We start from the raw sequence: 26978 nt of genomic DNA, 5'->3' as shown, positions 1-26978 counted from the left end.
TAAATGTAAATGGACTGAATGCACCAATCAAAAGACACAGAATAATAGAATGGATAATAAAGCAAGACCCATCTCTATGCTGCTTACAAGAGACTCACCTCAAACCCAAAGACTATAGGAACAAAGAAAGACTTAAGGAACAAAACAGCAGCAGAATCATAGAACCTAAGAATGAACTAATGGTTACCAAAGGGAAAGGGACTGGGGAGAAAGGGAGGAAAGAGAGGGATAAGGGTGAGGAAAAAGAAAGGGGGCATTACGATTAGCATGTATAATGTGGGGGGGGCATGGGGAGGGCTGTGCAACACAGAGAAGACAAGTAGTGATTCTACAGCATCTTACTATGCTGATGGACAGTACTGTAATGGGGTTTGTGGGGGGTATTTGGTGAAGGGGGGACCCTAGTAAACATAATATTCTTCATGTAATTGTAGATTAATGACAACAAAATAAATTAATTAATTACTTAAAAAATAATAATAACAAAATCACGTTTATCCTGTTCCAAAAATAAAAAATAAAAAAAACTAATCATGATGATAATACGTCAGAGCATAGCTGCCTGGGAAAAAAATGATAATTAACTGTAAAGTGGTAAGGCACCTTTCTGGGATGATGGAAATGTTCTACATCTTGTTTTGTGTGGTGGTTACATGGTTTTATGCAATTGCTGAAACTCTTTAACTACACATTTAAGATTGTGTGATGTATTGCATGTAAATTATACCTCAGTACATCCCAGTTCCCTCTCCCAGAGAATCACTGTATTAGTTTGGGTATAGCACACCAGACCTTTTTCTATGAATTTCATACACACATACATACCTATAGAAATGTTGTTAGGGGACATCATATTGTGCATATGTTCTACAATTTGATAGTGTTCACTCATCAACATATCTTGGACAGTAAATATGGATATTTTTAATAGTTGTATTATATTCTGTTAACCTTAAAAATAAAACTGTCAGTTATTTTAATAGCATAATTGGTTTATTTGGGAATAGCACAGAATTGCCATTTGGGACAGGCAAGCTATGGCAAAACCATAGACAGGTCAGAACAAAAGAGAAGAATTTTTTTCACAGGGAACAAGGACTGAGTTTGGAGGAAAGTTCTAACCAAAATGTCCACTGGGGTATATTGGGAGTTCCATGAATCGTGGTTTCTCATTGGCTCAATTGTGACAGGCTCTCATTGACTGGGCTGTTGCCCAGGGAGGCAGAAACCCTACTTCCTCCTGCTGGATAGTAAAGGAGTTAAAACAGTATTGACTTGAAAGGTGTCCCTCTCTTCCTTTGGATTTGCAATTGAAGAAGAGAGGTGGGTGTGAGAGCTCCCCCTGCTGGCTTCCAGACGCTGTGTCAGTGAGGTTTCCCTTGATAAATTTTCACATCCCATAGTGTGGCTGTAGTAGGGTTCATTTAGCTATTCATCTACTGATGGTCATTTAGGTTTCCTGTAACTTTTAGAGCAATAACAAGTAATGCTACATAAATCATATTTGAAAATTTTGCCAACCAAAAACTTAGAAATGGTATACCAATGTTGTAGATAACATTGCCTGCTCATATCCTTTTCTTATTTTCCTACTGTGTTATCTTTATCTTACTGTTTTTGCAGAAGAGCTGTATTTAGTGTGGGTAGCACTTGTTTCTCTCTTTTTTTTTGAGAGGGCATCTCTCATATTTATTGATCAAATGGTTGTTAACAACAATAAAATTCTGTATAGGGGAGTCAATGCTCAATGCACAATCATTAATCCACCCCAAGCCTAATTCTCGTCAGTCTCCAATCTTCTGAAGCATAACGAACTTGTTTCTCTTTTGTATGTGGCAAACATTTTCTCCCAGTCTATGGCTTGTTTTGATCTTGTTTATGTTGTCTTTCCATATACTGAATATTTTCAGTTTTGATGTATTCAAGTGCCTCATTCTTCATTTATGCATTTTTATCTTCTTCCAACTGAAACTTATGAAAAATACTCTCCTGTATTATTATAATTCTATTGTAAGTTTTAAAAATCCACTTGGAACTTAATAAGTGATGTGATATAGGTCTCTGATATTATTTTTTTCCAAATGGATACCCAACTTCCCAAAAGCACATATTGAAAGGTCCATCCTTTCTCCCACTGATTTGAAGTACAATCTTTACTATATATTTAATTCTCATATGTGCTCATATCTATATGAAAATACATAGGTTAGACATAAGAATCATATTATACATACTATTCTACACTGGTTTGCTTTAAGTTAATTTATAAATTTAGCACTACCCAATCAAACCAACACTTTTTTAAATGACACTCAAAACAACAGTTTGAACTGGTGCAGAAATTTTTATATTTTCTAAAACTGTTAGACTAAATAAAACTAAGACTGAGCAAACTAAGGCAGACTATACTCAGAAGCAATAATCCTCATTAAAGGAAAAGAATTAGGCATTTGCCTCCCTTCCCGGTAGGAACCATATCTCAAATAACCAAATAGCCCAGTTAATGAGGGAAAACACTTCCTTTTGTATTAGAAGAATGTTAATAATTAACATAGAAGAATGCTAGGATTCAAAATCAGTATTTTGTGGTCTCCAATGAAATGATTCAGGCAAAGATCATTGATAGATGCTTAAAACATTAGATGCTAGTTATAAAAGGAAAAACATAACTTTACAAAAGAGAAATTACATCATCACCAGCTTAACACAATTTAATTTGTTTGGGTTTTTTCTCAACTTTGAGATAGATACTTTGATGGTTTATTTCCAGCCTTTCTTTATTTCACAGTTGGGTTTTCTGGGGGGGAGAGGCTCAGGTTTATTGAAGAAAATTTACACAGTAAAATTCACCTTTCTTAGATGTAAAGTTTTATGAGTTCTAACAAATGTATGCAGTCATGTAACTACCACCACAATCAAGATATAGAATATTTTCATCATCCAAAAAAGTTGTCTTTGCCCTTAATAGTCAATCCTCTCTCCCCAACCCCATCCTCTAGAAACCACTGATATGAATTCTGTCCCTCTACTTTTGCTTTTTTCAGAAAGCTGTGTAAATGAAATCAGCCTTTTGTGCCTGAGTTTCACTTAAAATAGTGCTTTTGAGGTTCATCCATGTTGTTCCTTGTATTAAAAGTTCGATCCTTTCTGTTACTGAGTAGTATTCCTCTGTATACATGTAACACAATTTGTTTATCCATTCACCAGTTGATAGACATTTGAATTGCTTCCAAGTTGAACCAATACTAACGAAGCTGTTGTAAGTATTTTCATGCAAGTGTTGTGTGGACTTATGTTTTTACTTCTCCTTGGGTAAATACTTAGGAGTGGAATCATTGGGCCATATGGTAAGGTTATGTTTAATTCTATGAAAAATTGTTTTCCAAAAAGCTGTACATTACATTCTCATCAGAATTACATAAAAGTTCCAGTTGCTCCAATACTTACCTGCACTTGGTTTTGTCTTTTTTTTTAAACCACTGTAATAAGTGTGGCTATTCTAATCTTCTGCTCACATTTTTAATTGGGTTGTTTTCTTATTATTGAATTGTAAGAGTTTTTTATATATTCCGGATACAAATCCAGAATTATATTATCTATGCTGATTTGTACATATTTTATCCCAGTCTATGGCCTGGCTTTTCATTTTTTTAACAGCATCTTACAAACAAGAGTGGTTTTAATTTTGATAAATCCAATTTATCTGTTTATTGATTATGGTTTGTACTCTTTGTATCCTATCAAAAAATTTGTGCCTGACAAAAGATTACATAGGTTTTCTATTATGTTTTCTTCTAGATATTTTTATAGTTTAAAGCTTTCCATTTAGGCAGATGATACATTTGGGATTAATTTTTGTGTAAGGTGGGAGGTTCATTTTTTTTCCATATGGGTGTCAAATTGTACCTGCATCACTTGTTTAGATTATTATTTCTCTACTGAATTACCTTGCCATCTTTGCTGAAAATCAATTGATCATATGTGTTGGTCTGTTTCTGGACTCTCTTTATTCTGTTTCATTCATCTATTGGTCTATTCTTTCACCAAAACCACACTCTTTTGATGACTATACTTTATAGTAAGTCTCAAAATCAGGTAGGCTGAGTCTTCCAAGTTTGTTCTTTTTCAAACTTGTTTTGGCTGCATAAATTTGTTTTTCTGCATAAATTTTAAAGTCAGCTTGTCAACTTCTGATCCAAAAAAAGTCCTGCTAGGATTTTGCACCCCACAAATTCTGATATGTCATAATTTCATTAATGCTCAGTTAAAAATATTTTCTAATTTCCATTTTAATTTCTTCTTTGACCCATAGGTTATTTAGAATCTGTGCCTTAATTTCAAAACATATAGCAATTCCAAGTTTATTTTTTAAAATTTCTAGCTTAATTTCACAATGGTCAAAGAACATATTCCTTGTTTTTTCAACATTTACATTTTGTCATTTGTGTAGTCAAATTTTGTAGATGTTCCATTTGTACCTAAAAAGAGTGTTCTGAGTTTTAAAGTGCAGGGTTCTACACTTGTTGATTATATTATTAATTGTGCTGTTCAAATATTATATATTCATACTGATTTTTGTCTTTATTAAAATTTTATCAAAACCAAGAGAAGTCTGCTACAAATCTCCCATTATATTTCTACCATGGAATACAGCCATGATAATGGAAAAACTATAACTGAGTACAACCACATGGCTGAATCTCACAAACATAATACCGAGTGAAAGAAGGCAAACAAAAAATAGCACATAGTGGATGATCCTTTTTAGATAAAACTCAGAAATAGGCAAAACTCATCTATGTTTTTAGGAGTTTGAATAATGGTTACTCTTGGTAGGGGGAGAGGGTGACTGAAGGGGGACACTAGTAGGACTTCAGGAATGCTGATAGTGTTCTTTTTCTTGATCTGAATTCTGACAACATAAATATATTAATTTTGTGGAAATTTATCAAGGCGTGTATTTATGGTTTGTTCAGTTTTTGGTCCATTATATTTCTAAAAGTCAGCTTTTCTCCAATTATTTTATTGAAGTATAGTTGATGTACTATATCATTTTGGTTTCAAGTATACAAGATCATGAGTCAACAGTTATATACATTATTAAATCCTCACCCCAACCAGTGTCGTTATTATCTGTCATAGAAAGATGTTACAGAACTATTGACAATATTCTCTATACTGTACTTTCATCCCTGTGACTAATTTATATTGTGATTGAGATTTTGTGCCCGTTTATCTCCTTCACCCACTTCATCCACCCATCCCAACCCCTCCCCCATGGTAACCACCAGTTACTTCTTAGTGTCTATTAGTCTACTGCTGTTTTGGTCATTCTGTACTGTTTTGCTTTTAGATTCCACAAATAAGTGAATTCATATGGTATTTGTCTTACTCTGTCTGGCTTATTACACTGATCATAATACCCTCTAGCTCCATCCATGTTGTCGCAAATGGCAGGACTTCTTTTCTTTTTTATGGCTGAATAATATTCCATTGTGTATATGTACCACTTCTTTTTATCCATTCATCTATGGATGGACATTTTGGTTGCCTCCATATCTCATTGTAAATAATGTGGCAGTAAACATAAGGGTGCGTATATCTTTTTGAATCAGAGATTCTGTTTTCTTCAGACAAATTCCTAGAAGTAGAGTTACTGGGTCATGTGCTATTTGCAATTTTAGTTTTCTGAAGAACCTCCATAGTGCTTTCCACAGTGACTGCACCAATTTACATTCATACCAACAGTGTAGGAGGGTTCCCTTTCCTCCACATCCTCGCCAACACTTGTTATTTCTTGTCTTTTGGATGGTGGCCATTCTAACAGATGTGAGATGATATCTCATTGTGGTTTTGATTTGCATTTCCCTGATGATGAGTGATGTGGAACATCTTTTCATGTGCCTGCTGGCCATCTGTATTTCTTCTTGGAGAAATGTCTGTTCAGGTCCTCTGCCCAGAGTTAATTGGTTTATTTGTTTTTTTTAGGTGTTGAGGTATATGAGTTATTTATATATTTTGGATGTTAACCCCTTATCAGATATGTCACTTACAATATATTCTCCCACACTGTAGGTTGCCCCAAAGGCTCTTTTTAAAAAGTCAACCTCAGTAGTGATCAAGAATCTTCAAATGTAAATGACAGTGATGAATTATATTTTCTCACCAAAATTACATTTCTCAGTATTTGTGTAGAGGTAGAGAAATAGTTAACCCTTTGCATGATTGTCAGGAGTATAAACTAGTATAAGTTTTTGAATGGCAGTATGAAAACATGTATTTGAAAATTTTTAAGTGTGTATGCTTTTGAAGTCAAGAATTGAATTTCTGGGAAAGTAGCCCAAGGATATAATAAGGCAAATGCGCAAATAAAAAGGTACAAATATGTGTCTATAAGAATGTTTATTGCAGTGCTGTATGTGATTCTATAATTCTAAACTACTTGAATGTCCAATAAGGGATAGATTAAAGAAATCCTGATTGTTTCATATAATAAGCTATGGTGCAGCCTTTAAAAACTATGACAGAACCAAAATTTTTGCATTGGAAGATATTTATGGCATATACAATTTTTAAGTAAAAATCAGTAACAAACCAGATCTGTATTATTGTTAATTTTTTATTCAAATACATATGCATATGCACATATATACAAATATATAGTAAAAACTCTAGATGGATATATAATAAAATGTTAACAATGGCTTTCTTTTAGTAGCAGGGATTTTAATTGTGGGATTGTTTTCACCTATGTCCTTTTATTTTCCAAATTTTGTTCTATATATATTTGTATAGCAAAACTAGTTTTAACATTTCTTCCATTATTACTGTGGATTTTTCTCTTTAAGTGCTATCACAATTTGCTTATTATATTTTGAAGCTGACAGAGCTCAGAACAAGTCTCTCCTAAATGTGTCACTTTGGCATGTAGACTCTTGAGCTGAAGGTAATCAAGACCCTTCAGAAGCAAGAGAAGCTCCCCACTCCCTACCTTTAATTACCTAGAAAAATCTAAATTGGGGTCCTTCCCAAAATAAAAGTTATTACCAGAGATAAATTTTACCCAGGTGGCCCATCTGTATGGCAGAGAAAACACTGAATTACTAAACCCTGCTCTTCTTACTGCCCTATGAATTGCCCTCCTCCCCTTTAAAGCCCCAGATCCCTATCAGATTCCTTAGCTCAGGATGGCATATACACCTCATCCTACCTTTCTGTCTTCTCTCATGTATGTGTGAAATTAAATTTGATGTTCTCCTGTTAATCTGTCTCATGTCAATTTAATTCTTAGACCAGCAAAAAGAACCTTGAATGGTTAAGGAAAATTTTTCGTCCCTGACAAAGCTATATTATTAGATGCATACAAATTTAGAATTATTTTATCTTCCTGGAAAATTACTCTTTTATGAAATGCTCCTTTTTGTCTTTACTAATGCTCCTTGCTTTGAAGTCTATTTTATATGATATTGCTATAGCTACATCAGATTACTTTTGTTAATATTTGCATGGTATATGTTTTTCCACCCTTTCACTTTCAACCTTCTGTGGCTTTATACTGAAAGTGGATCTCTTCTAAGCAGCATGTAGTTATTTTTTTAATCCAGTCTGATAAGTTTTCTATTTTATTTGGAATATTTAAGCTGTTTACCTACAGAGTAACTACTGGTATTTGGGGACTTAAATCTATCTTATTATTTGCATTCTATTTTTTCTACCTGTTCTATACTGCTTATTCATTTTTTACTCTTGCTCTCTTTTGGATCGCTTGATGACTTTTTTTCTGTATTCTATTGTTCCTCTGGCATATAGCGCTCGTAAATAAAAATTAGATGCTTTGCCTGCATTCCCCACTCCCAACTGTGATTCCAATGCTGGTACTTTTCCCTCTATATATCACTGCCTTGGAAACCAAGTCTTGTCAGCCCTTTAACATAAGGAAACAGTTTTTAGCTCCCCTTCTTTGTCCCATCAAAAGAAGTTGACAAACTGGTACCCATATGTATGTGTCATTTCATAATGTATGTGCACCATTCCACGTAATTATAACCCCGATCCATAGAAGTCCATCATCCAAAAAGGAAGCAATGTGCTAAAGTTGGGAAGTTATGCATATAGAAGCTAGGGTAAGAACCCAGGCTGGGTGGTACCTGGAAACATTTTAATCCTATCTTGGCCTATTTTCATTTATAGTTAAAATTCGATATTCTGGACTCTACCACTAGATGTCAGCAAATCCTTGAAAGGGATGGGCTGTTGAGGTGGTGAGATTGTGGGTGTTTATTACTGTTCTCTTTTTGTTTTCATGTTTTCCAAATGTTCTACAAAGAACATGTATCACTTAAATGCCAGGAATAATAAAATTAATATTACCCATGTCAGGCACTTCATAGTGGTGAGCACATATCCATTCCTATTTGTTATAGAGCAAAATAATACAGCTCACTATCACTACCGAGCTATCACTAAGTATCTTACTTTTGTAACCCCAGTATCTTTCCCAGAGACAAGGTTGGTTCTCACCCTCCCTGAGATGCAGTTTCTACTTCTTTAATATGGGGATAACTATCTTCCATCAAAGGGTTAATCTAACTATGTAATGCCACCACGTATGTGCAAAGGCCAAGCTCTGTGCAAATTGATCCCCACCCAATTAAAGAGGCACATAGGGAACCCAGGAGTCCCTTGAGGGAGCAGCCCAGGGGAAGGTTGCCCTGAGTACAGAGAATTTACACAAGGCTGGGAATCCAGTCTAGATCCACAGGGTGAGGAATGTAAGCTGGCAAAGGAGTTTACAGTTCTCACAGTAGGCAGTGATTGCCTGTGATGGTGTTTGTTTGATGATACCAGAACCAGTTTCAAGGAAACTGCTTTGGGCTGCTGTGTGTAAAGTGATGTGGAGAGAGGCAGGGGGAATGTCTGGGGAGCCATTACAGGGGTATGGTACTTGGGGACTTAAACCATCTGCCTTCATCCTGAGGGTGAGGGGTGACTTCCTACAGCATGGAAGGGTCAGCAGATCTTGATTAAGAGAGAGAGAGGGAGGGAGGGAGGAAAGGATGAAGGGCAAATGGAGTGATGGAAAGAGAAAGAGATTATCAATGAATAAAGTATACATGAAATTGAGTAGGAATCATTATAGGTTTTTTATATAAAAACATTTTCAAGCACATTTGTACCATTCTATATATACTATTAAATAAGCAACTTTAAAAATAATATGTTGTTTCTTGTTTAAAAATGTCTATTCATTAAAAAGAAAAAATGGAGGGGAGGAGCCAAGATGGCAGTGTGAGTAGGACAGCAGAAATCTCCTCCCAAAACCATATATATTTTTGAAAATACAACAAATACAACTATGCCAAACAGAGAAACCAGAAGATACCGTACAACAGCCAGGCTGCATCTACATCTGTGAAAACTCAGCATCTCACGAAGGGGGTAAGATACAAGCCATGGCCCGCCAGGACCCGAGCGCTCTCCCAACCCCAGCTCACCAGTGGGAGGAAAGGAGCTGGGGTGGGGAGGGAGTGGAAGGACAGGGTTGCTAAACAACCAGCCCTAGTAATCTGCACTGGGAGCACAGACACACATTTCACGGTGTGCTGGATATTAGAGAAACAGAAAAGTAAAATCTGCAAGCAGGTCCCCGCAGCTGGCTCTCCTGGGACAAAAGAAAAGCGAGTGCTTTTTGAAAATCTTAAAGGGACAGGGGCTTAACAGCTGGATGGAATCGTTCTGGCACACTCAGCCCAGCAGGCTGGGAATCCTGAGGAACTTCAGGTGCCCCAATCCCCTGGGTGGCAACACAGATCTGAAGCCCCTCACAGAGATAAGCAGCCTGCCATTCATCCCCACAACACCGGCGCTGCTCTGCCACAGTGGCACAGCAGCCAGAGAGTGGCCCCTCCCACAGCAGCCGCCCACAGTCTCCTCCCAGTGTGCTGCCGCCCGGACCAGACCCAGAGGCTGCTGCTGTTGAGCAGCTGCCCAGCACACACACAGGAACCTGGGGCAAGGTGCGAAGGGGTGCCGTTCTTGCAGGAGAGCACACCCGGCACACCTGCCACTCCCCGCAGGGCTCTGGACTACCCCGAGGGCTGCACTGCCCACAGCAGCACAGGGGATTAACCCGGAGGCTGCTCCCAGTGGGTGGGTAATGGACAGAGGTCACAGAGAAGGACAAGGTGACCATCAAGTGGGAAGGGACTTTGTTCTCCTAGCTGACACATGTGCCACCAGCCTACGACTACCTCTATCACCATGAAAAGGCAGAAGAATTTGGTCCAGTCAAGAATCACCCAGACAACCCCTGAGAGAGGGCCTGGGGAGGTACATATAACAAGTCTTCCTGAAAAAGAATTCAAAATAAAGGTCATAACCATGCTGATGGAGCTGTAAAGAAATATGTGAGAGCTAAGGGATGAAGTAAGGGAGGATATTACAAAAATGAAACAATCTCTGGAAGGATTTAAGAGCAGACTGGATGAGGTGCAAGAGACTGTTAATGGAATAGAAATCAGAGAACAGGAATACAGAGAAGCTGAGGCAGAGAGAGATACAAGGATCTCCAGGAATGAAAGAATATTAAGAGAACTGTGTGACCAATCCAAACGCAACAATATTTGCATTATAGGGATACCAGAAGCAGAAGAGAGAGAAAAAGGGATAGAAATTGTCTTTGAAGAAATAATTGCTGAAAACTTCCCCAAACTGGGGGGGAGTAAATAGTCTCTCAGACCATGGAAGCCCACAGATCTCCCAACACAAGGGACCCAAGGAGGACAACACCCAGACATGTAATAATTAAAATGGCAAAGACCAAAGACAAGGAGAGAGTATTAAAAGCAGCCAGAGACAGAAAAAACATCACGTGCAAAGACAAACCCATCAGGATACCATCAGACTTCTCAGCAGAAGCCTTACAGACCAGAAGAGAATGGCATGATATACTTAATGCAATGAAACAGAAGGGCCTAGAACTAAGAATACTGTATCCAGCATGATTATCATTTAAATATGAAGGAGGGATTAGACAAGCAAAAGTTGAGGGAATTTGTCTCCCACAAACCACCTCTACAGGATATTTTAAAGGGACTGCTCTAGATGGAAGCACTCCTAAGGCTAAATAGATGTTATCAGAGAAAATAAAATCACACCAAAGAAAGCAGACCAACCAAATACTAACTAAAGGCAAAAAATAAAATCAACTATTCACAAAAGCAGTCAAAGGAAACACAGAAGAGTACAGAATAAAACAACCAACATATAAAGAACGGAGGAGGAGGAATAAGAAGGGAGAGAAATAAAGAATGACCAGACTTTGTTTATAATAGCTTAATAAGCGAGGCAAGGTAGACAATTAGATAGTAACAAAGCTACCCTTGAACCTTTGGTAATCACGAATCTAAAGCCTGCAATGGCAATAAGTACATATCTTTCAATAATCACCTTAAATGTAAATGGACTGAATGCACCAATCAAAAGACACAGAGTAAAAGAATGGATAAAAAAGCAAGACCCATCTATATGCTGCTTATGAGAGACACATGTCAAACCCAAAGACATACACGGACTAAAGTCAAGGGATGGAAAAAGATATTTCATGCAAACAACTGGACGAAAAAAGCAGGTGCTGCAGTACTAGTATCACACAAAATAGACTTCAAAACAAAGAAAGTAACAAGAGATAAAGAAGGACATTATATAATGATAAAGGGGGCAGTCCAACAAGAGGATATAACCATTATAAATATATATGGACCCAATACAGGAGCAACAATGTATGCGAACCAAATACTAACAGAATTAAAGGAGGAAATAGAATGCAATGCATTCATTTTAGGAGACTTCAACACACCACTCACTCCAAAGGACAGATCCACCAGAAAGAAAATAAGTAAGGACACAGAGGCACTGAACAACACACTAGAACAGATGGACCTAATAGAGATCTACAGAACTCTACACCCAAAAGCATCAGGATACACATTCTTCTCAAGTGCACATGGAACATTTTCCAGAATAGACCACATACTAGACCACAAAAAGAGCCTCAGTAAATTCAAAAAGATTGAAATTCTACTAATCAACTTCTCGGATCACAAAGTTTATCCCTTTGATAGGGATAAATCGTACAAAGAAAGCAAAAAGACTCACAAACACAGGGAGGCTTAACAATATGCTCCAAAACAATCAATGGATCAATGACCAAATTAAAATAGAGATCAAGCAATATATGCAGACAAATGATAACACCAACACAAAGCTCCAACTTCTGTGGGACACAGTGAAAACAGTTCTAGGAGGAAAGTATATAGCAATCCAGGCATATTTAAAGAAGGAAGAACAATCACAAATGAATAGTCTAAAGTCACAATTATTGAAATTAGAAAAAGAAGAACAAATGAGGCCTAAAGTCAGCAGAAGGAGGGACATAATAAAGATCAGAGAAGAAATAAATAAAATTGAGAAGAATAAAACAATAGAAAAACTCAATGAAAACAAGAGCTGGTTCTTTGAGAAAATAAACAAAATAGATAAGCCTCTAGCCAGACTTACTAAGAGAAAAAGAGAATCAACACACATCAACAGAATCAGAAAAGGGAAAGGAAAAATCACAACGGACCCCACAGAAATACAAAGAATTATTAGAGAATACTATGAAAACCTACATGCTAACAAAGCTGGAAAACCTAGAAGAAATGGACAACTTCCTAGAAAAATACAACCTTCCAAGACTGACCAAGGAAAAAACAGAATATCTAAACAGACCAATTACCAGCAACGAAATTGAAGTGGTAATCAAAAAACTACCCAAGAGCAAAACCCCCGGGCCAGATGGATTTACCACAGAATTTTATCAGACATACAGAGAAGACATAATACCCATTTTCCTTAAAGTTTTCCAAAAAATAGAAGAGGAGGGAATACTTCCAAACTCATTCTATGAAGCCAGCATCACCCTAATACCAAAACCAAACAAAGACCCGGCCAAAAAAGAAAATTACAGACCAATATCCCTGATGAAGATAGATGCAAAAATACTCAACAAAATATTAACAAACCAAATTCAAAAATACATCAAGAGGATTGTACACCATGACCAAGTGGAATTCATCCCAGGGATGCAAGGATGGTACAACATTCGAAAATCCATCATCATCCACCATATCAACAAAAAGAAGGACAAAAACCATATGATCATCTCCACAGACACTGAAAAAGCATTCGACAAAATTCCACATCCATTCATGATAAAAACTCTCAACAAAATGGGTATAGAGGGCAAGTACCTCAACATAATAAAGGCCATATATGACAAACCCACAGCCAACATCATACTTAACAGCGAGAAGCTGAAAGCTTTTCCTCTAAGATCGGGAACAAGACAGGGATGCCCACTGTCCCCACTGTTAATCAACATAGTACTGGAGGTCCTAGCCATGGCAATTAGACAAAACAAAGAAATACAAGGAATCCAGATTGGTAAAGAAGAAGCCAAACTGTCACTATTTGCAGATGATATGATACTGTACATAAAAACCCTAAAGACTCCACTCCAAAACTGCTAGAACTAATATCTGAATTCAGCAAAGTTGCAGGATACAAAATTAACACAAAGAAATCTGTGGCTTTTCTATACACTAAGGATGAACTAGCAGAAAGAGAAATCAGAAAGCCATTCCATTCACAATTGCATCAAAAAGAATAAAACACCTAGGAATAAGCCTAATCAAGGAAGTGAAAGACATATACACTGAAAATTACAAGACACTCTTAAGAGAAATTAAAGAGGACACTAACAAATGGAAACTTATCCCATGCTCTTGGCTAGGAAGAATTAATATTGTCAAAATGGCCATCCTGCCCAAAGCAATATACACATTCAATGCAATCCCTGTCAAATTACCAACAGCATTCTTCAACAAACTGGAACAAATAGTTCAAAAATTCATATGGAACCGCCAAAGACCCCGAATAGCCAAAGCAATCCTGAGAAGGAAGAATAAAGTGGGGAGGATCTCGCTCCCCAACTTCAAGCTCTACTACAAAACCACAGTAATCAAGACAGTTTGGTAGTGGCACAAAAACAGACACACAGACCAGTGGAACAGAATAGAGACACCAGACATTAACTCAAACATATATGGTCAATTAATATATGATAAAGGAGCCATGGACATACAATGGGGAAATGACAGTCTCTTCACCAGATGGTGCTGGCAAAACTGGACAGCTACATGTAAGAGAATTAAACTGGATCATTGTCTAACCCCATATACAAAAGTAAATTTGAAATGGATCAAAGACCTGAATGTAAGTCATGAAACCATAAACCTATTAGAAAAAAACATAGGTGAAAATCTCTTGGACATAAACATGAGCGACTTCTTCATGAACATATCTCCCCGGGCAAGGGAAACAAAAGCAAAAATGAACAAGTGGGACTATATCAAGCTGAAAAGCTTCTGTACAACAAAGGACACCATCAGAAGAACAAAAAGGCATCCTACAGTATGGGAGAATATATTCATAAATGACAGATCAGATAAAGGGTAGACATCCAAAATATATAAAAAGTTCATGCACCTCAACAAACAAAAAGTGAATAATCCAATTAAGAAATGGGCAGAGTAGCTGAACAGACAGTCCTCCAAAGAAGAAATTCAGATGGCCAACAGACACATGAAAAGGTGCTCCAGATGGGTAGTCATCAGAGAAATGCAAATTAAAACCACAATGAGATATCACCTCACACCAGTAAGGATCGCCACCATCCATAAGACAAGCAACAACAGATGTTGGCAAGGTTGTGGAGAAAGGGGAACCCTCCTACACTGCTGGTGGGAATGTAAACTAGTTCAACCATTGTGGGAAGCAGTATGGAGGTTCCTCAAAAAGCTCAAAATAGAAATACCATTTGACCCAGGAATTCCACTTCTAGGAATTTACCCTAAGAATACATCATCCCAGTTTGAAGAAGACCGATGCACCCCTATGTTTATCACAGCACTATTTACAATAGCCAAGAAATGGGAGCAACCTAAGTGTCCATCAGTAGATGAGCGATAAAGAAGATGTGGTACATATACACAATGGAATATTATTCAGCCATAAGAAGAAAACAAATCCTACCATTTGCAACAATATGGATGGAGCTAGAGGGTATTATGCTCAGTGAAATAAGCCAGGCATAGAAAGAGAAGTACCAAATGATTTCACTCATATGTGGATTATAATAACAAAGGAAAAACTGAAGGAACGAAACAGCAGCAGACTCACAGAACCCAAGAATGGACTAACAGTTACCAAAGGGAAAGGGACTGGGGAGGATGGGTGGGAAGGGAGGGATAAATGGGGTGCAGAAAGAAAGGGGCCATTAAGGTTAGCATGTATAATGTAGGCAGAGGCACTGGGAGGGCTGTGCAACACAGAGAAGACAAGTAGTGATTCTACAGCATCTTACTACACTGATGGACAGTGACTGTAATGGGGTTTGTGGCGGGGACATGGTAAAGGGGGGAGTCTAGTATACATAATGTTCCTCATGTCATTGTAGCTTAATGACACCAATATAAATAGATAAATAAATGAAATGAAATGAAATCTGGACACTATGACATAGTGCTGCTGTGCATGGCCAGAGATGGGAATGCCTGGACTGTAGTCACTGTCCTATTGGCCTCCAAACCATTTTTCCATCCTATTCAGAAGGGAACCTGGGCCTCAGTGGGCTCTGGGGGTTTCCCTGCCTTGCTCCTGTGCTGTATTGCTCCTCCTCTTTCTTTCTGCAAAGTCATGCCTGCCCTTCCCTCCTGGTCTCTTTCTTATCTCTCTAAATTTGGGCCTCAGTCCAATAGGTTTACCGGATGTAGGAAACTATATGCTCTGGCACCTGGCAATTCTAGGATACCAAAATTGATACAAAGATGTTTTATGTCCAAAGGCACAAAGGAAACAAAAATAATTTAAACAGTATGCTGACCTGTGTCTGCCTGACTGCTGAGCATTATTACTTCCTTCTAAAGTAGACTGCAATAGCCATGGGAAGTCCTACTCCCCAGCAGTTCTGCTCCCCAGTGCTGCCACTACTTACTATGTACCCTGTCTTGCCCCTGCAGACTAAATTTCAGAACCAAATAACCCCAATTGCTAAGCCTGGAATACAGAAGCAGCTGTGCTGGTCTATCATCCTACAGCCTTGCCCCCAACCCCATGCCAACTGCCACATATATGCACGTGGACTTTCACACTAGCATATCTCTTGCCTGTGCAAGCTCAAATGACCTCCTCTTGCCCCGCTCAATTGCCATGGACAGAAACCTGGTTTTGCCCATTTAGCTGAACTTGGCTCTCTCCTGTCTTTCATGTGCCTCAGGCAAACTTTCTTTCTGGGACCTACCTTTTGCACCAGGATGAGCCAAACCCTGTGCATTCTTAGAACACATCCCTTCTCTAGTCCTTGAGTTTCAGGAGCTGTAGACAGGTCCCCCACAGTCAGGGCCAAGCAAGCTGTGTGTGATGTACCCAGGGATGAAAGGGATGCACAAGAAAACGGGGCATGGCCAAGGGAAGGCTGACAGTGTGACAGCTGAAGAGTCATTCACTGGCTGAATTTACCAAGTCTTCAGAATGGCAGAGGTCAGAAACCCACTTTATAGCATGAGTCTGTCTGCCTTCCTCCAGCGGCTGACTCATGTCCATCTTCAGGCACTTACAAGGACTGGGCAGATTTGAAAGGTTGTGGAGAAAGACTGGCACTAGTCTACTTGTGTGGGGGATGGAAAGCCTCCCTGTAAGGTAATCATATCTGGGGAGAGCCTAGGAGGCTATTGGTGGTTCAAAACCCTTGGAGCAACTAGTGAAATGGAACCACTAAAAAGAAAAACACAGGCCAACGTGGGATCACTTCTGCTAGGCCAAGCCTCCAAGCTGAGGCTTAACAGTTAACCTAATTGCAGGTTCAACTTCCCCCAGAAATGCAGTTAGGAATTTTCCCGTTATCATCAGTGAGACAATCTGTCACATGTGCCCTTGCCATCCCCCAAAAGAATCTACCTAATAAGATCCTTTTGTCCTCAGATGAAGGTAACCTCACTCCAAGCAAGCGTTTTTCTCCTTATAACTTCCTTGTCCTGACTTTAAAAACCTCTCCCTTTCTGTAGGCCTTCAGGGCATCTCTCTGCTTGCTAGAGGGGTTGTGGACTGATTAATGATTCAGTTAATAAATCCAATTAAATCTTCAAATTTACTTGGCTGAATTTTGTTTTTTAACAGATTCAGTGGAAGTCTACTTGTTAGGCAGAAAGACAGAAATGAGCGGGATGAAAGGAGAGAGGGCCCCCAAAGATGACTCAGGGACTTGATCAAATAGAACCAGAAAGCCAAAAATGACTCATAGAGTTAATCAGATGAAGCCACAGGGTCCAAGAGTGACTCAGGAAATGCCCAGAGTCCCCCCAGATAAGATAAATGAGAGGCACAGCACAGCCCCTGTCCCCATTTCACCAATCAGAACAAGGTTAGTGAGCTGACAGCTGTCAGTCAAGGACCTCTCTGCCCTGCCAAAAACCACATAAAAGAAGCCTCAGAATGAACATCCATGCCTGCCTGTCTCACCTTAGGCAGGCCTGCTCTGCTACTCTCTGCAGTGTATTAAAACTTATTTTGCTTTCTTGACTTTGGTCTCTTATCTCACTAAGTCTGATTTCCCTGCGACACGGATCTGAGTCCTTTCCTTCCTAACATACTCACAGTAGAGGCTCAGGAGTCTCTAGTAAAGGATTCAGGCTTTGTCCACTGCGTGAGACAAGGCACCTGGCACAAGACTGTTTCAGGTCATAAGGGGAGTAGAGAGGTCTGCTGCAAAAGAGAATTCATCTGGGGTGAGAACAGAGCCAGTCTCAGTGCTTTCAGTGCAGGAACAAAGCGTTATGATCAGGGGAATACAGCTATTCTAATGGCGGCCCTAGGACTAGGATTCCTGTTTGTGCATGTTCCAACACCTCATTGCCTAGTATAAGTAAATGTTCAGAAATAATTGCTGAATAAATTACAGTGATTCTTAGATGTCTTTCAGAGACCTAAAATCCTCTTTTCAGGCTGGTGGTCGGAGGAAGCTGTGTATCTGTCAGTGCAGATCACTGCTGGGGATGGGGGGTGGGGTCAGGAGCTCCACAGACAAACTCCAGGCACAAGCTAACCTCCCACTTTCCGAGTGGGCTCCTGCAACACGCTAACCTGGTGACCCCATACATGTCTGCTTTGCATTCACAAGACTGAATTTCAGTCAGTGTGGGAGTAGGTTGTGAAATGACCCTTGTGACACTCTCAGCTTGGTATCGGGCACAGCAAGTGGAATTTCATTTCCATCAGCAGCTGTTTTGCAACAGTCCTCCAGGCCCATCTTGGAGAAATGTGCATTTTTGTTGACAGCATAGGACTTCTCCCCAGTGAAAAAGGACCTTGATTTGTAAATGAATTTGCAACGCACTTTCTTTTTAAATTTTTTACTGAGGTATTATTGATATACACTCTTTTGAAGGTTTCACATGAAAAAACAATGTGGTTACTATATTTACCCATATTATCAAGTCCCCACCCATACCTCAATGCAGTCACTGTCCATCAGTGTAGTAAGATGCCACAGATTCACTATTTGCCTTCTCTGTGCTACACTGTTTTCCCTGGGATCCCCGATCCCCCGCACCATGTGTACTAAACATAATACCCCTTAATCCACTTCTCCTTCCCTCCCCACTCACCCTCCCACACCCCTCCCCTTTGGTAACCACTAGTTCCTTCTTGGAGTCTCTTGAGTGCAACGCACTTTCATATCAATTTGCCGGGGGTGGTGGGAGGTACAGAAGATGTGCCATGTTTACAGATAGGATTGTCTTTGGTTGAGTGACCTCTTTTATGGTTGGATGAAAGAATGCAGGAATACATGAATAAGGCAATCGATGCATAAGCCAGTGATTCTGTGCATCAGAATCACCTGGAGGGCTTGTTAAGGCACAAATTTGGGGGCCCCACCCCCAGAGTTTCTGATTAGTCCGTGTGGGGTGGGGCCTGAGACTTTGCATTTTTAACAAGTTCCCAGGTCATGCTGCTGCTGCTGCTCAGTGAACCACCCTCCGAGAACCACAGGCATAAGCCATCAGTGGACAGCCCGTAATGCCGTGATTGTTGTGGCTGCAAACTTCCAGCCTGATCATGCCAAGTAGCTCACGTGCACAGTCTAAAATGAATCCCCTGACTTGGCGGTTGGGGGCTAAGAGAGGACTGCCCACTTTCTCTTCCAGCAGTCTCTCTTGGGTAGCCTTAGAGTATTAGATTTGAGAGAGCAAGAGAGAGAGAGAGAGAGAGAGGAGAGAGAGAGAGAGAGAGAGAGAGAGAGAGAGAGAGAGAGAGAGAGAGAGAGAGAGAGAGAGAGAGAGAGTGTGTGTGTGTGTGTGTGTGTGTGTGCGCGCGCTCTTCAGCTCTAGTGCTGATTGCTGACTTTCTCCAGGGTCTCTTTCCTTTGACTGCTTCCCTTAGCCCTTCTGAGTTTTCTTATCCAGCAAAGAGGAAGCAAATGCACAAGGCTCAGCCAATCCTTTCCTTGGATTTGGTGACATCTAGTGGCTACCTCGAGAATCTTTGCTCATTCTCTGAGAACATTCTGGAAAATTAACCGATTAGCCTGGAAAGCATAAACAGCTGCTTGTGAACCCTCTGAGAGGCTCCCTGAAGAGGCTTAGGAGGGCAAAGTGATGATTGGCTCAGTATGACATGAGTCAAAATAGGTTTCTTGCTCATGGCAGCTGTGACAGAAATTAGAAGTCATCAAAGAATCTCAAATCACCTCCCAGTGTGTCCTTAGTGTAAATGATTTTCTAAAAATGGGGCTCAAGAAAAAGTGTCCTTGAATAGAATGGAGTCAGGTGATACCAGTCTGGTAATTGCTTCCCATCTCAGAGCATTTCTCAGGCCCCAAGTTCTTAACAGACTAAGAATACGTTTTCAGGCTTGTTAGATATAGAGACCTGTAGAAATTCAGGTGCAGCTTGTATTAACCTGAGGGCATTCAGGTGTGGTTACTGAGAGGTATAATTGTTAATAGTCACTATGATATGAGCAGAAATGTTAAGATAACCCCTGATGTCACAGGCACTAAAAGAACTCATAGGAGGTGCTAGGTGTTGTAAATAATCACATGCAATTTGTACTTTAATAGAAAGTTTAGAACTACTCACAGGAACGTAGGGGAGGCAATACTGGATCAGGAAGGAAGCTGCTCCTTGAAGTTGCTGCTTTAGGATTTATATAGGCCTATAGCCATCAGAGAGCTGGGATGTGTCACAGAATGCGGTCGGTCGTGAGACCAGCAGCATCAGCAGATCCTTGAGCACCACCCTAGAACTACCACATTTCAAAAACTATAGGAGTGGGGCCTAGAAATCAATGTTTTAAGAAGCCCTGCAGATGATTCTGGTGCACATTAAATTTAAGAACCACTAGTTAAAACAAGCTTTAAATGCCCTGAAAAGCCTTAAAGGGTGTTAAGACTATTAATGAATTTGTGGAGGGGGCTGATTATTTCTAATAATAACATAGGCCTACTTCTTTTTAAAACATATAAAGGTGTCTTAGATCTTCTAATTTATGGTTAAATGCAGGGAAGACAATTCATTTGCTTGTACTTCTTTGGATTTTGGAGGGTGCTGTCTTGACAGTCTCTAGCATAGCGCAGCAGTCCTCTGGACATGGCGATATTAAGTTTAGAAATGAACAGAAAAATGCTCCACCTTAATACTAATCAAAGAACTACAAATAAAAATAGGTATGGGATACCATCTTTCAACTAATAAATTGGCTGAAATCAAGAACAATGTGCATCATTGAAGAAGCTATAGGTGAAAGGGGGAAAAGAAAAACAAACATTCATGGTGGAAACACAAAGTACCAGAAAGGTAACAAAATCAAATCAAAAGCCTTAAAAGTGCACCTTTGACTCAACAATGCCACTTCTGGGACCGCATCTTATAAATAATTAATGATATATGCAAAAACATGTGTATAAAGATGCTACTGTATATTTATAGTAATTGAAAAATTAAAAACAAATTTCAACAGCAGAGGACTGTAGAAATGTCACATATGATATAACATAATAAAAATTAACCAGCACAGACCTATTTTTCCAGTTTTTAAAAGGAAGATTTATTTAACAAGTTTCACTTAGTACATCTAATGGAAATCACAATACAAGGAAAGATTTAAATCAAAGCCTCAGAAGGTCACATAAATGAACATGACCAAACTCCTAAAGTATTGGTATTACAGAGTTGTCCCAGATCTTTAAAAAAAAAAAAAAGGAAGTGTACACTCACGTGCCTTACACAATATTAAATCAAAAAGCTAGAATGAACAAACATGCCAAATGTTTTCACTTTGAATCATAGACACAGCTCCTATATTTGAGTTTTACAGAAAAGCATGTTTCTCAACATGCATCCAAAGTTTTCAATGTATTGTGGTATAAGAGCAACATTTAACATAAGTGAAACTGCTTTAACCTAAATACGCTTACTGCTTAGGTATACTCCTACAACATAACTAACTTGAGGAAAGCTGAAAATTGTTTTAACAGTTATGGTCAATACTGAACTTTGTTATTACATCCTAGATGAATGTTTCAGTGTTCAAAATTACTGAGCTTGAAGTTTTAAAACAATCTTGACTTCCACTTTACAGTAAGCATGAATCACAAGCCTGTAATGCAAAACTGTTAAACTTAAATTTTTGTTTTCTTAAAAAAATGAAAGAAAGAAAAAACCTGACCAAGAGTGATCAGGATCAATGATATATCCCATTTACCAGTCACGCTGGATATGCTAGACATCCCTCCCATTCTATTCAACTCCCATAAATGCACAGCTTTTGTTTCTATAGTAGCTGTTTAGTACTGTTCTCAACCTAAGCGAGATTTGACTGATAGTCACTGGAGTTTTCCTGCAGAACCTGGTCATATCCACTCATACTGCTTTGACCACCATAACCACCTCCATAACCACCACTCAGCTGCTGGCTAGCAGGACCCCCATAACTAGACTGGTTGGATAAGCCCATCCCTCCCATCATTTGGCTACCGTAAGCACCACCACTTGCCCCTGCTGTAGAATTCAAAAAGAGCTCTACATAGCTGTGATCGTAAGCACCCCCACTTGTCCCTGCAGTAGAATTCAAGAAGAGCTCCACATATCTGTGTTGCATATTAGCTTTGTCTTTTGCCATAGCTGCCACAGCATCTTCATGAGTAGCAAATTCAACATCTGCCTCACCAGTAACTCTGCCATCGGGTCCAATTTCAATGTGCACTCTCATGGGGTTGAGAGGTGAGAAAAAATTGTAAATATCATTCTCAGTGGCTCTATAAGGTAATCCCCTCATGTGTACACAGTGCCCTGTGGTGCTCTGGAAACTGGACCCACCATCTCCATATCTATGATCTGACATACCTGAAAAACAGTAATTGAGGTCTCTTCCAAATCTATCAGACCCAAAGCCATACCCATCATTATAGCCACCATAGTCATCATAGCCTCCATACCCTCCACCATAGGCACCCCGTCTCATCCTTTCAAACCCAGCCCCTCTGCCAATGCTATTATACCCTCTGCCAGCCCCGGGCCTATCATAGGGACCCGGCCGCTGCATAGCCATGAGCTTCCGAGGGGGATCATAGTGGGTTCGGACTTCAGCTCGGCTACTCTTGAAGATTTCAATGTACCTGTGCCCTATTCTTTCCTTGTGTTTCTTTAAGGCCTTTTCAGCTATCTCCTGCGAAGCAAACTGCACAAAGGCCTCCCCTGTGCTCCGCCCCTGAAAGTCCACCGGCAGTGTCATCCCATTTGGCACAATTTCCAACCCTGAAAAGAACTGAACAATCTCTTCCTTGCTACAGCCAAACGGGAGTCCTCTGAGCCGGACAAAACCATCATTGGCAGTATCAGGACTATTCGGGCCTGTATGCTTTAACACCCAATCCATTTCAACACTGTTGGACTTGAATACTTCAACATATCTGTGCCCCATGGTTTCTCTGTCCTTCTTCAAAGCCAATTTCACTTCATCTTCGGATTCAAGTTCGACAAACGCTTCGCCACTTGGTCTGCCTTCTCTGGTGTAGATGAAACGAATACCAGATGTGCCATTTTGGATTTTGCAATCAGAGAAGAAGCGCATCACTTCATCGGCTGAGCAGGACCAGGGTAGGCCCCTGACCTTCACCACGAAGCCCTCCCTGCCTTCCGTGCTCAACATCATGGTGACTGTTGGGCTCTTGGTGGCGAGCTTGACTCAAAGCAATTTCAATGTAGCTGAAAAAATTAGAAGACTCTTGTCATGGAAAAATGTTCAAGATATAGTAAGAGAAAAAGGCAAACTATTAATATAAAGCTCAATTACACTGATAGCTTTTTTGTAAGACAGTCACATAAACAAGAACGCTGCATCAAATTTCTAACTCATTCAATCATTTGACGATTATTTATTTGATACCTATTAGTGTTGGATACCATTAATGGTAGTTATTTCTGGGTGGTAGGATCATGAAAGCTTTTTGTTTCAGGGAATGTATTCTTTGGACATTTCTGTATGTTCTAAGTTTTCTACATTGACCATATATTAACACTATAGTCAGAAAATAAAAAGGCATAAAAAATTAACAGCAACAAAAGCAGTGGAAAACATCAACAAGTAAAAGATAGCTATGTCTGATTACCTAAAAATGAAAAATTTCGTTACATCAAAAGTAAACAGAATTAAAAGAAACAATGCACTTGAGAAGATACCTACAACACACACATTAATATCCTTATTATATAAATAACTCACACAAATTAATAACATCAGGGAAATATTAAGGCCTAAGAGATAAATGGAAAAAAGATTTATGGGCAATTATGGGCAATTCATGCATTCATTTTACATTTTTCAGTTGCCAGGTCTAGTACTCAGCTCTGAAATGCAAGAATCAATAAACCCAAAAAGGGTTTATGGTCCTACAGGGACACTGTCCAGCTTTACTGAAGACAAAAAGTCAAATATACATGATCTCTGCTATGAAAGGATTCTGTATAGGGTGAAAGTGGTATAAAGCAGAGACTGGATGGTCAATTCTATAGTTGGCACAGAATTGTTAAAACAGACAAACCATTTCAGGAATCCATAAACGAATTTTTAAAACTATGATGGAGCACAAAACAGGAGGCAGCAAGGCAGAGAATCTGACAAGACAGAGATCAGATCCCAAAGGCCTTATTTGATAGACAGACCCTAAGGGCCTTTTCAGGTTTTAAACAAGGGAGTGAGGGGAGAGGAGGGAAGGGAAGGGAAAGGGAGTGAAGTCGTAAAACCCCTTTCAGATAAATCACCCTGGCAACAGGGTGGAACTCAAACAGTGGGAGTTGGGTGACATAAGCAAGATCAGTTAGAACCGTGGTCTCTTAGAAGTATGTTAAAGGATTCACCTAAGGCAACAGCACAGTTTAAATTCATTTTTAAACTGTAATGTAAGCATTCAAAGCAGTGGATTCTGTGGGACTTGATTAAGATTAAATATAGGGATAATACAGATATGAGGATACAAGAGAGTTGTCTGGGAATTAATCACCATTTTTCACCCTTCAAGGCAGTGAAAATTAAATAGCAAGGATAAGTCAATGCTGATATTCAGGGTTCACAAACTAATACATTCCTACAAGAACGCAAGTTAATACAGTATTTCTGGAAAGCAATTTGCATATATGTATTATGCCGTTTGATACAGTACATCCACTTCAGGTTACGTGCCTTTAGGGGAAGATCTGAAATTCAGACAAAAGATTTAGAGAGCTATATATTCTCCAAAAGGTTAGAAAGAAGAATATTACACAATTTAAAAATTATAAAAATGTTTAAAAAAATTATAAAAATGTTTAATAATATGAGAAAATACTTATGCTATAATCTAAAGTGACCCAAGATCACAGCTGCCTTATAATCTTTATGTAAAAAATGTATGTTCAAATATTCTTTAATCTGGTTGGAATTCCTTCTAGGAACCTGGTCAACAGAAATACAAATGCTCACTCTTTGTAATGGCAGAAAATTAGAAACCTAACTATCCATTAATAGGGGAATGGCTGAATGAATTATACTTTATCCTTAAAATGGGATGCTATGCAGCTGTTAAAAAAAAATCTGCCCTGACCTAGGAAGATTTCCAGAATGTATTAAATGAAAGAATATGCATAGTATGATCCTACTTATTTTAAAATATAAGCATGTAATGCATAGCAGCTGCCCTGAAAGCATATAATACAAACTTGTTTTTTGAGAAAACAGGAACTGGAAGGTAGGAAGAGTGAAGTGGATTTTCACTTTTTACCCTATATACTTCTATACAGTTTGAATTTTTAAAAACTACTGTAAATGGAATAAAAAGAATGTTAAAAAAATACACGCATGGGGAATATGTGACATGTTAATAGTAGTTACTCTAGTGGTAAGTTACGGCTTTTTCAATTTTTTGTACATTCTTAATTTTCTACAGAGAATAATTCTTTTTATTCCAGCAAAAGAATAAAAAATAATAAAATGTTCGCTTTTCTGGGATTTGGTATAGCAAGTTTTATAAAATGTTCTAATTTTATATGTGGATGGCTCATCTGACATAGTCAGGGAACACTGGACCTCTTAGAAGTAAAGTAAAAAGTGTAACAAAACTGCCATAAAACTGCACTGAGGAGTCAATTTAACAAACACTAATTGTCTATTAAGTGCCTGGCACACTGCATCTGCAGTGATAAGCTTTCCTATAAACTGTCTATAGGTCTGAGTGGCAGATTTACGGACTGGTTTTTTTACCTGCCTTCTCTCTTGGATAACCCATCCCATTTAATGTCCCGCAGCATTCTACGCTTTAATATCCCCTGTGTAGTGGCAGGGAGGTTCTGCTTCAGACTGTATCTCCTGGGAAGGGCACAAGAACTCTGTTGCCTGAAGTAGGAACCAGGATTCGCCACAAGAACTCTGTTGCCTGAAGTAGGAACCAGGATTCCATCTCTGAGTTAGGAATTTGTGTATTTTTATGTGTGTTACACACATACTTTTTATAGACCATAATGCTGAGAAGTTATCTCCGGGTGATGAATTACGTGTATTTTTAAAATTTATAGTATACTGTTATTTTTCGAATGTTCAAAATTGAACAGATTGTCATAAGCAGAAACATAAACGTTATTTAAATATTCAATTCAGTTAAAACATTTCTTGGGCACCTGTCAGGCACGCAGTATTTGCTTAGATGTGACTCTACAGATAAAATTCACGTGGTGCCTCCCCCTACAGACAGTCAGTGGAGACTGAGTGCCTGAATGGGTGGACTAGCAGTCGGACCACTGGTCTCAAAATTGGATTTTCCTAATCCATGGACGGGGTCTTCAAGCGTTTTTCACCTTACGGTTTCTCTTAAAGATTCCCTAAGACCCGCCCAGACAGCAAGACATACAAAAACAGACACAGTCACGAACGTCCACCATTTCCCCACCAGGCGCAGCAAAGGCGGCTTCCCGGCACTGAGAAGGGGGGAGGGGGAGCGGGGGAAGGGAAAGCGGAGAGCGAAAAAGGCGGAGGCGGCCCGCGGACCTCGCTTTGGTCTTCATCATCACCACCCCCAGGGTCCCAGTTCCCACCCACACACCAACCTCCAAAAATACCGGATAATTTTCCTCCTTCTTCCCTCAGACGGCTATAGCGAGACGGTAGACGACGACCAGAACTACTTCTGCTCACGTAAGCGATAGATCACGTGATCGCCTACGTCATGTGAGATTGCGGTCACGTGAGCAACTCGCGGCTTAAACTTCGGATCACTAAAGTGCCGCACTCCTTTCTGGTATGGAAATAGGGAGGGACAATATCAAGAAAGAAAGACTGTGATTGGTCACGCT

At 39.3% G+C, this 26978-nt stretch overlaps 1 protein-coding gene across 2 annotated transcripts; it reads right to left on the bottom strand.

Annotated features, from left to right (window-relative positions):
• Nucleotides 1–21179: 21179 nt before the first annotated feature.
• Nucleotides 21180–26890, bottom strand: HNRNPH2 (heterogeneous nuclear ribonucleoprotein H2). Of its 2 annotated transcripts, none has more exons than XM_017661473.3 (2): nt 26745–26890; nt 21180–23363 (listed from the first exon to the last, which is right to left on the bottom strand). In XM_017661473.3, exon 2 carries the CDS (start codon nt 23308–23310, stop codon nt 21961–21963), a length of 1350 nt encoding a protein of 449 aa, XP_017516962.1. In that variant the 5' UTR covers nt 23311–23363; nt 26745–26890; the 3' UTR covers nt 21180–21960. The 2 variants fall into 2 exon arrangements, with proteins under 2 accessions (XP_017516962.1, XP_017516953.1); XM_017661464.3 differs by having other exon boundaries at nt 26733–26883.
• Between the last annotated feature and the right edge of the window lie 88 nt (nt 26891–26978).

This window comes from Manis javanica, chromosome X (assembly GCF_040802235.1).
Source record: "Manis javanica isolate MJ-LG chromosome X, MJ_LKY, whole genome shotgun sequence".
Classification (NCBI taxonomy): Eukaryota; Metazoa; Chordata; class Mammalia; order Pholidota; family Manidae; genus Manis; species Manis javanica.
This window is presented reverse-complemented; position numbering and strand designations above follow the sequence as displayed.

What these genes read in the sequence shown, in the direction of transcription:
- HNRNPH2 (XM_017661473.3), bottom strand. Translation starts at nt 23,310, where the DNA reads ATGATGTTGAGCACGGAAGGCAGGGAGGGCTTCGTGGTGAAGGTCAGG.